The sequence below is a fragment of the Apium graveolens genome, chromosome 2, assembly GCF_009905375.1.
Source record: "Apium graveolens cultivar Ventura chromosome 2, ASM990537v1, whole genome shotgun sequence".
NCBI classification, from domain to species: domain Eukaryota; kingdom Viridiplantae; phylum Streptophyta; class Magnoliopsida; order Apiales; family Apiaceae; genus Apium; species Apium graveolens.
In genome coordinates, this window is record NC_133648.1 from 20707562 (window position 1) to 20718421 (window position 10860).

General features: G+C 34.5%; 2 protein-coding genes across 2 annotated transcripts; one reads left to right on the top strand and one right to left on the bottom strand.

The window, feature by feature from the left end:
• The first annotated feature begins 5104 nt into the window (after positions 1-5104).
• On the top strand, positions 5105-7605 carry LOC141707091 (large ribosomal subunit protein uL29z). The gene is made up of 4 exons (XM_074510076.1): positions 5105-5262; positions 5374-5509; positions 6245-6401; positions 7355-7605. Exons 1-4 carry the CDS (start codon positions 5259-5261, stop codon positions 7427-7429), a joined length of 372 nt encoding a protein of 123 aa, XP_074366177.1. The 5' UTR covers positions 5105-5258; the 3' UTR covers positions 7430-7605.
• A 690-nt stretch (positions 7606-8295) lies between these two features.
• On the bottom strand, positions 8296-10860 carry LOC141707090 (putative pectate lyase 21). Its single transcript, XM_074510075.1, has 5 exons — positions 10587-10860; positions 9659-10010; positions 9359-9569; positions 9121-9189; positions 8296-8837 (listed from the first exon to the last, which is right to left on the bottom strand). Exons 1-5 carry the CDS (start codon positions 10711-10713, stop codon positions 8514-8516), a joined length of 1083 nt encoding a protein of 360 aa, XP_074366176.1. The 5' UTR covers positions 10714-10860; the 3' UTR covers positions 8296-8513.

The following is a 10860-nucleotide window of genomic DNA, read 5'->3' on the forward strand; positions in this document are numbered from 1 at the left end:
AAGATCTGGTCTTGTTGTACAAAGATACAATAACTTCCCGATGAGACTTCGATAATATGTAGAATCCACAAATTTCCACCATCTTCCTTGTGTAATTTCTCCCCCATAATCAGTGGTGTAGGAACTGGATTACATCCAAAAATTCCAAAAGTCCTTAATATTTTTTCAGCATAGTTCCTTTGGCAAATAAAAATATTCTCCTTATCTTGATAAATCTCCATGCCAAGAAAATGTCTTAGGAGACCCATGTCACTCATTTCATATTTTTTGGTCATATCATCTTTGAATGCTTCAACCATATTTTTAGAACTTCCGGTAAAAATTATATCATCAACATATAGCATAACAATTAATATATCGGTACCTTGGTGTTTGACAAGCAAAGTTGGTTCATTCCTGCTCCTTTCAAATCCAGATTTGATAAGAAAGCTATTTATTTCACTGTACCAAGCACGGGGTGCTTGTTTTAGACCGTACAATGCTTTCTTGAGCTTATATACGATATGTTCCTTTCCTTCAATGACAAACCCTTCTGGTTGATCAACATATACTTCTTCCTTTAAATTTCCATTAAGAAAAGCTGATTTTACGTCTAATTGAAACAGCTTTGTTAGGGCAGAAAACACGCGCTAATAATACACGCAAGTATACGCGTTCGCAAGTAATATAGAATACTTTCTAGTTCGTTTCCACATAGACTCATACTAATTATGTTCAATTAACATTCACTCACCAATGTATAATTACTTCTCAATGTCAAGACAATAACACTTAGATTTGATTAACTAATTATTAACTACAATTAACTACGAGAATTAAGCACTTAATTAACACTTGAATTAACAATATTAAACACACATGAGATCACAACTTCATTACTACTTTCTTCAATAATCATTATTATTATCCTTAGCATGTAATGGTGATGATATTAATCGAACAATATGAAACTGATAAAAGCCAACTTTCATTGTACTAATACCATTCTACCAAGCATCCACAATTAAAATAGAAGTTGAATATGCATCAATTATGTTGAGACCCTATATGTCTACAGAATTTGACAACATAACGATTTAAGCACAAGTTATTCCTTATGATTACACAGGGCAAGTAAAACGGTTAGAGTTACCCACTAATCATGCATACACATACATGAACCTATGCTAGCATGACAAGTTCTAAACCTCAAGATCCACTGTCGCTTCAAAAGAGATTAACACCCTATCTTATATGTTCGCGACGCACATAAAACGAATAAGCACAACCAATACTAGATATCATACAATCATCACACACTAAGGTATTAAACAACTAACTAAAGAATTTTATAGCAAATCCGTTACGACCCCATGATCACGATTAGCCCATGATTGAACTCATCGTTATCATGGGTTCATATGAAAACATGATAATAACACGCGAGAATAACTAAATAAACTACTTATATTAAACCAGAGTACGTCACAAGAGTAAATAGGTTCAAAGTGAAGAAAACTAGCATCCACTGTTACAACGAAATAAAGAATCACAAGAAAATATGCTTCCTCTTCGTTGCGATGTGCTAAAATGGTCTTCTACCTTATCTCCTCGCTCCTCGATTGATACTAAGATTCAACACACGTGAAACGTCTCTGAAAACTACTTATATAGGAGTCCCACAAAATCCAGTTATCTCAGAAGTTGGAAGCTCAACAGAATTAGGAGTCTAAAAATATTAATTTTAATTTACGTCCCTAAGCGGCCGCTCAGCAATCCTGAGTGGGCGCTCAGCTTCCTGAGCGGTCGCTCAGCAGAGCTGAGCGGGCGCTCAGAACCTTTCTGGAAAAAATCTTTGTTTTGCTCCCGTTCTTTGCTGCATTCTGCTCCTATCTTCCCACTCGCAATGCCAAGCATACTCTAAGGTTTATTCTTGACGAAATCTCTCCACAAATGCAAGAAATACCCTGAAATGCACAAATGCTAGAAAAACGCATCAAATACACAAAATACTTGATTGCAAGACATCAATTCAAGCCATTATAAGACGTTCTAAGTGGTATAAAATGCCACTTATCACACCCTCAAACTTAAATCGATGCTTGCCCTCAAGCGTCACAGACTCAAAAACAAAATAAAAACATGCATGAATGCAATCTATATGAAATGTAGCGATCCCCCTCACTACGACCAAACCAACCAACTTACGACATCTCAACAAATGCAATTAGGCGAATAAAGATCAATCAAATCATGCAAACTAACATACAACCAGAAACGTGGTGTGTGCGGATGCTTAACAGATATGCTTCGAAACTAGATCAATTATCATAACTCGACTATCCTCAAGGTAATCATATGATTATACGAAGAATAAATTTTAGGCACAAAATGACTTATAACACTTCAAGATTACTGGAGCTTATTACGGAATCATGCTTTTTATTTGACACATAAACAAATGCTTATTTGACCGTGCAATGAGTGAGGTCCACAAAAGACTTATACAATGGCATCCATTTAGCGAGCGTTAGGTTAGCGGATCCCAGACTTAAAAAGCCTTAGGTCACTAGGCACAAAGTCCCCTAAGAACTTAATAACTCGAATACCAAAGAGCCCACTCGTGATCAATTATGCATTAACTCTCTATTTTTTCTTTTCTTTGTTTTTTTTTCAAATTTCTGAGCAAGTGCGTTTCGCTCCATCTTGCTTAACCCTAGACTACTCGCATAAAAATATGAGTCGGATACTAGCCATTTGATGCCTAGCCACAATTAACAATGAATTCCAATTTTTACTCCAATTTTTCTTTTCATGCCTTTTATCACTAAGAACCTATTATAAATTTTAAGCATAATCAATAGATTAACCTTGAAAACCATCAAACCATGACAACAATCTAGTCCTTAAGCATTCTCTAAGACTTAGTGAAATTACAAGTGTTGCTAGCATGTACGTCAACCTACAAGACTCAACATCACTTTAACGCTATCACTACACTCGCATCAACATCACAAATCAATTGGTAAAGCAACGCAAAAGGGATCATGGTAAATGCATGAGCTATTTGTTTTTCCAACTCAAGGTTTTCCAAATGAATTCCTGATGGATTGGATTGAGACGTAAGAGGCTAGTGGGACTAGTCCAGTCATGGTAAGAGTCTAGTGGGACTAGTCCAATTTAAGGCTGAAATTATGCCGATTGGTACCTTAAAGACCGGAATGGAGGTCGATACGGGCTGATCACCCGTATATAATGAAATGGAAAGATAAAGTGATCCAATCAAGGGTTCTAAATGATTATTTAAAAAGGGAACTGAAACTTTTATTCAGTAAATTGATTTTTGGAAATGAAAATGGTTTATAATGCTTTGAAAAGAGTTGATTATGTTATTATGGAGCTTAAGGCTCGAGAACCCTGATTCTTGAAATTGTTGATCATATGATTGATTCTATATCTTGAAATACTGTTGCTTTCCTCTATCGGAAGATCTATTTTGATCCTATAATAATTTCTGATGAATGGCGGCTTTCGTCCTGTTTCGAGCCTTGTTTCTTGAAAGCCCTACTATTCTTCAGATACCTTTCCTTATCCTAAAGAAAAAAAAATGGAAATCTGCCACCTAGATTAATTAAAGTAGAATGCCCTAGTTTGTTCAAAGTATATTGAGATTTAATATTGTTGAACTGCTATATAGTTACTTGCTGAGTTTCATACTCATTTGTTTTGTCTTAATCTAACCATGGCAGTTAAGCAAGAAGATGGCCAGACTTAGGCGCACTGCTCGTAAGAGCGTACCTGGTGGTCCCTACCGTGTTGAGGGCTTCCGGTTGCCAGAGCAGGTAGTGGTTTGTATCAGTGAGCTCGCGCCTAGAAAGAGGTGTATAAAGATACAATGGGTTATCTGTCGGTTTCCAGCCGGAATCGATATTGTTTATTTAATAATATTTTGGGTTTGTAAGTTATAATTCATGATTGGTAGTTGTAATCTTATCTCATACTTTATCCTGTTGATCCTGTTAGTAGTTAATCGGGGTTTATGCATATTTAATTATTAGAATAGAGGTGTGTGAGTCCTCATTTCCTAACCCCGAGATTGAGGGTGTCACATCCATAATTTAGTAAAAACACTTATATTTTCATAATTACATATTTTTTTCAAGAAAAAAGATGCACACATAACAAAAACACCCAAATCCATTCGTTGTTTTAAGCATGCAAGACTTTGGGTCGGACAACTTCTATGCCAAATTAAAAAAATTAATTTAAGAGTAATTTTAGAGATTCCAAAAATTATTCTCAAAATTTTCCTAAAAAAGGTTAGTGGGGTGTATTAATATAAGTCTCATCAATTAAAACATGCCATGTATTACTTATATTCAAATTAATAAAATCAAAAAATATCATATCTATACTATCTATCTATACTATACTATTATAAGCTAAGTTTCGTTTGATCGGTTAGTTAATACCTTTCAAAAAAGTTTTTTAACACATTCCAAAATAAAATTATAATAAATATAATTTATTTTAAAAATATTGAATCAATTATTTAATATAACTACAAATTCTATGAAATATAATTCAATTTAATTTATAATTACACCTAACTTCTGAAAAACTTCTTTCATAAAAACTAAACACTTCCAAAATCAATTTTAATAATTCAAAATTTGACTTTCGAAAATTATTAATAAATCAAGAAAATCATCCAAGTACAATCATACACCTTACACACCATTACTACACTGCTCTTGCAGCTCCTCCTTTCCCGCAGAGTGACCTAGAGGCTATACTCCTGTAGCGTGTGGATTTTTTTTAATATTTCAAATATTCAGATTATTAATCCATTAATAATATAATACACACAAAATATTATTTTTTTTAATTTTAACAATACATAATATTGTTTTTTATAAATATTTTTATATAATAATAAAATAACAAAATTATATATATTATAAACAATTCATGGATGGCACATGTTATAAACTAGTAGAAAAACTGTTTTGAATAAAAGGCAGAATTTTAGGCGTCTTTTGAACCTCCATTGAAAACAACAGGCACAGTCCAGTTCAATAAACTGAATCGCTCCCTCAAAACTAAAAACCCAAACAGCCCAATAAGCAAAGCACATCCTATATTGGGCTCCGCAGATTCCAACTAAAAAGCCCAAACTTATTTTTCATTTAAACTTCTCTCTTTCAAACATTTAACATTTTTAGGGTTCTAGCAGAAACAACAAAGCGCCGCCTCTCAGCTCACACACTTCAGCATCAATGGGTAATTTTTCTATTTCATTTTTGATTTTTACATTATAATTAAATATTTTAGTGATTTAATTTTAGTTAAATGTATGTATGAATTGATTTGAAATTGGTTGTGATTGTGAAGCGAGGATTAAGGTACATGAGCTGAGGACAAAGTCAAAGGCAGATTTGTTGACTCAGCTTCAGGAATTGAAGGCTGAGCTTTCGCTTCTTCGGGTTGCGAAAGTCACTGGTGGAGCTCCGAATAAGCTCTCCAAGATGTATGAACTCTTGTTTTTGTGCTTAATTATGTGTTTGGATCATTTTTAATGTGATTGTATGTGTATTATGTTCCGATGAATTTACGGGTAGTTCATTTGTGTTTTTATGGTTATTGCGATAATGTGCATAGTTTAGTTGTGTTTTTTAGGGGTTGGAGATGGTTTTTATGTTTGGTATGTCGAGAATGCTGTTAGTAGAAACAGTTTAGTCTCGAGTGTGGAGACAGTTATTTAAATGTGTGGCGCGGTTTTATGAGTAATATGTGTGTGTATGTGAATGTGACTAGGAATATGTAGTAGGGAGAGAATGTTGACAGTGTATCAAAAGTGTGTGATATTTTTTGATGTAGTGAGAGTCTTGGATGGAAATATGAAATATCAAGCGATAATAAAAATAATAGAGCTCTCTGTTAACTCTGTCACTGTACCAGTGTGAACTTTTGCCGAATCTATTTGGAAATGTTTTTATTATAGAATTACACTTCATTTCCTATTTATATTCTATGCTTTAAATGAATGCACTGGTATCTATTCTGTAATGATTTATACTTTGTCCTATTAGAAATGTAGTCTGTGATTGTGTGTGAATGATCATTTTATTCAAGGCAAGTTCACATATGCAAATGCTTTTTTAGGTTGTAAAAATATCCTAGTTGCCAATTATATTATCATTTGGATATATTTAGTGTTATGTATGGGAATCTTATTTTATGTTTCCTGTTTTTGTTAAAACAGCAAAGTGGTGAGGTTGTCGATTGCACAGGTATTAACAGTCATGCAACAGAAGCAGAAGGCTGCTCTTAGGGAAGTCTATAAGAACAAGAAACTCATGCCACTTGATTTGCGTCCCAAGAAGACCAGAGCCATCAGGAGGCGTCTTACTAAGCACCAGGTCTTCTTCTACTTAATTTTACTTTCCAGTATTTATTAACAAGAAACTTAAGTCACACGTATAGTCTTTATGTTTAGTATTCTGAATTTTATTTGAATTTTTGTGAATCTTATTTTTGTGCATTATGAACTATGTGATGTTTATGTTTACAATATGTGAAGAATCTTATTTATATAATTGGTGAATTTGCATATATTGTAAATGAATTTTGGAGGTTTGTAGAGTTTGTGGGCTAATGTAGTTTGCAGTGGAGCTTGAATATACATACATATATATAAGATATATGGCGGTGTTTTCTTTTATAATGCCGTTAAATTGAACACTCTGTAAGTTTATTTTATTGATGTTATACAATAAACTAAAGTTGTGATATTGACATGGAGTGGTACTGGTTGGTGTTCTCTGAGCATTTCTTTGTAATTGCTTGAAACAGATTTGCTCATCTGCACCCCTTTAAGAAAATATGTTGTAGCTTCTGAATAGGTACTAACATATTTCTCTTTAAACTGACTAACAGCATGGTCACATACAACTACAGTTTACAGTTTTCACATCGGATGACTGCTGTATTTATAAATCGAATTTTGGTGATCATGTTTATGTTCCTACCAGTTTTAATATAAATAACTCCCTCTGTCCCTTCCTAGACATCTTTTTTGAAAAAAAATGCATATCAAGAGAATGTTAGTTGGATAATTGGTTTCCTTGTCTACCCTTGATAAAAAAAAAATTATTTAAGTATAAGGGTAATTTTGGAAAAAAACTGCAAAAAAATCACCTTAAAAGAAGAGAACAAGTATTTAGGGGCAATTTCTTTTTCTATGAGAGACAACTAAAAGGGGACAGGGAGTAGTGGATAAAATATTGATTGACAGGTGCTTGTAAAAATTGGAGTTATGATGCCAATAAGTAATTTCTGAAGCTTTCTGAAGCTCGACTCTTTTTTCTTGTAGGCATCGTTGAAGACTGAGCGAGAGAAGAAAAAGGAAAAGTACTTTCCCATGAGAAAATATGCCATCAAGGTGTAGGCTAGTAATTTTTCAGGGAGGGAAATTGAGATTTTTTTTGCAATCCCAGTTCTTGATATACTTTGTTGATCGATCCGAGTACTTTGTGGTTTATGTGTACTTTTAAAAAACTATTGCTGTTATATTGCTTTGAGCTAACATATGTTGAAGAGATTTTAGTGCCCAAATTTTTTCCACTTGTGTTATCAAGAATAGCTAGGAAATGAATTATCTTAAAAGAGAACAGCTTTCATATTGTCTGAATGAAGTTCTATTAGAGATTTAAAGCGGTCAAGATGTACTAGAAAATGATGTGTTAAAGTAGATACCTGATAAATGGTGATATACTGTCATAACCTCTGTTAATTGAAGCCTTAAAAAGAATTTGAAGAATAGGAATTGCCACTGATGAGATGTATATAAATATTACCTACCGATAAATGGTGATATAGAACTATCATAACCTCTTTTAATTGAAGCATTAAAAAGAATCTGAAGAATATGAATTGCCATCCGTAAAAATGATACTCTGTCCATCTCATAACTATTGTCCACATTCAGTTGATATGTTAATATTTTTGATAAATAATATAATTTTTTGGTAACTATCAATTTGTTTAATATGATTGAATATACGGTGGAAATCTGATTGGTGACAAAATAAGTGGTACAGAGTCTACAATCATGACAAGCCCTTAGGTAAAAATCTATGAGTATATCAAATAAATCACTGCCTCGGGTTCTAATTTTAGCCAACCCCTCGTCATTTTAGCCAACCCCTCATTGATCATATTCGTCGAAACTCAACAAACTTGTAGTGAAATTTCACATCATTTATTATTTTCCACATGAAAATGATGTATGCTATTTATAAAAACTTGAAACAATAACATGTCATTTTTAAAATATAACCTATCATTATAATCAACTCAGCCAACTTCAGCTGGGTATATTGTCCTACAGGTTGATAAATTTTACATAACCGTTATTACAATTAGCCAACCATTTTAGGTGACACTATGGAGATGCTCTGACCATCACAAGAGACCATTGTTGTCATACAAAACTGTCACAAGACACTAGTGTTTTCACGCATTACAGACAGCTAAATGTTTGTAGACAAGTTGGTAAATTGATCATCTGTTGTATCCTCAGCGAGATTACCACAACATTGATCTGCTGGCTTCCGACCCAGATCACCACAACACTGATCTGCAGGTCGAGCTACTGATTGCCAGCCCGCACAGGCTTGCAGTAAATTCTTCAGAGAATCTGCAGCTGCTTCAAAACTCCAAGTTGAGTAATATTCACTAGGATGGAATACGTTTCCATCACTTGTTTCAGTTGAAGTACATCCTTGTGCACCATTTAAGAACATGTCCCCCTCAGACCTAATCAACCCTGAACTTGGTTCATCTTTATCAGCTGCCTATAAAATCATCACAATCACAATTACTTAAAAACTTAAAGTAGATAGCTGATCCCCGTGAGTAACCGAGGATAAGAACACGCAGACAACAGTATATGGCTTTGTTTGCGACAAGTATTACAACTTAAGGAATACTTTTTGACAAGCAGAAGTGTGCCCTTCAACATTAGCTTCAAACACCAGTGGCACCATTACTACTTTAGCAGGGCTAAACGTATACGAATTGTCTTCGTTTTTTTTAACAAGTAGGATCCAACTCGAATCCAAATACTCGGATTCTTACCTTTTCTGTGTAATATTCAAAAGCTTTTTTCTTCTCTCCTGCTTCATAGACGTTGCATTGAGAGTATATCTGACGTGAGGCAGAAGCGCAACATATGAGAAAATTAAAATGAGATTGTATGCCGAAACTATAATTATATCAAATCCCACAGGAAGTAGATGAGATTAGGATTATGGTTTTATTTCCAGAATACATCTCACATGCATATGTATCATGTATGCCAAAAGTATTACATTACCTGTGATTCAACACTAGCACAAACAGCATATACTCCCCAGTTTGTTGTGTAGTTGTTGTAAAGATGAACTTTCCCAAATCGAACCCGAGGTTGTCTTTGTCGTGTTCCATCAAAAAAACAGTGGTGAATAGTCACTCTGATACATCTATCCCCAATATGAGATGGGTCTGCCCCGATAAGCATAGTCTTGTCGTGGTTTGTGAAGTAACATCTGTTAGCAGCAGGAAATATAATTATCAGGACGCAGTCTTAAATAGATTCTAAACTGAACAAACTACATAGCTGTGTGGATCAACTCACCTAGAAACCGTAATGTCTGTGCTTTCTCTGGTAATATCGATCAGCCCATCATCGTAGTCTTGCAAGCTACATCGGTCTATCCAAATATGCTTTGAGTTTGGTTTGATTTGAATTCCATCAACATCATGTCCTCTACCAGCTTCGAATTCCAGGTTGCATATAATTATGTGTTCGCATTCCTTTAGTCTTAAACCTTTGCCAGTGAGTCTTATACGGCTGCCTCGACCATCAATTGTCTTAAATGAAGACACATTTAGGTAAGATGACAGATGAATGTCACCAGAAACATCGAACACAATCCAGAGTGGCTCTGTCTTACGACATGCTTCACGAAGTGATCCTGGTCCATCATCTGAAAGTACAGCACAAGTTTATATCATATACAAGATCGACATGCTTCAGAAGATTTCTGCTTCTAATGAAATGCACTCATTCGCAAGTTATGTTAATTATAATTAAATAGTTGGAGATCAGTATTACATGGGAGATCTTAGAATCTGGCTCCAGAACATTGCAAATATTGTACTGCAAGGCTTGCTAAACATAAATGTTCTTTATTTTTAATTATGGTTTCGATAGAACTCAACCCTTAATATACATCATGGCAGGCTGTTGATCTATAACAAAAGCAGAACAATACTCCATCCGTCCCAATTTACTTATTCAGTTTGAATTATGTACGTATTTTAAGGTGCATTGACCGCGCAAATCCATTTATACAAAAGGAAAATTCATAAACGGAGTTGTGTGGTGAATGCAACTTAAAATATACGCATAAAAATCAAAGGTTACAAGTAAAATACATGTAAGTGGACAAGTAATTTGGGACGGAGGTGTAGTACATATTCTAGCAGCAGGCTTATCTAAATATGCATTTGATAAAATGAACTTTAGATCCAAAAATAGAAGAAACGCGATAAATTAATACCAGCTAATGAGGTGACATAATGTAAGGCTCCACGGAGACCACCGATGGCTGATCGGCCGAAACCCTCAGCCCGACCAGCCAGAGCTCTGAGGCTCGAATCGACGTCGGAGTACGGTAATAAATTCATTGCCGGAGGAAAATTTAATATTCCGGGGGGTATTGGTTTTTGATTTTATTTGATCGAAATGTTTTTACACATGGATGAATGTGCATGCAATCAAAAGAAGGAAGTCAGAAGTTAGCGGGAGATCTGATAAAGGAACCCAAGTATGTA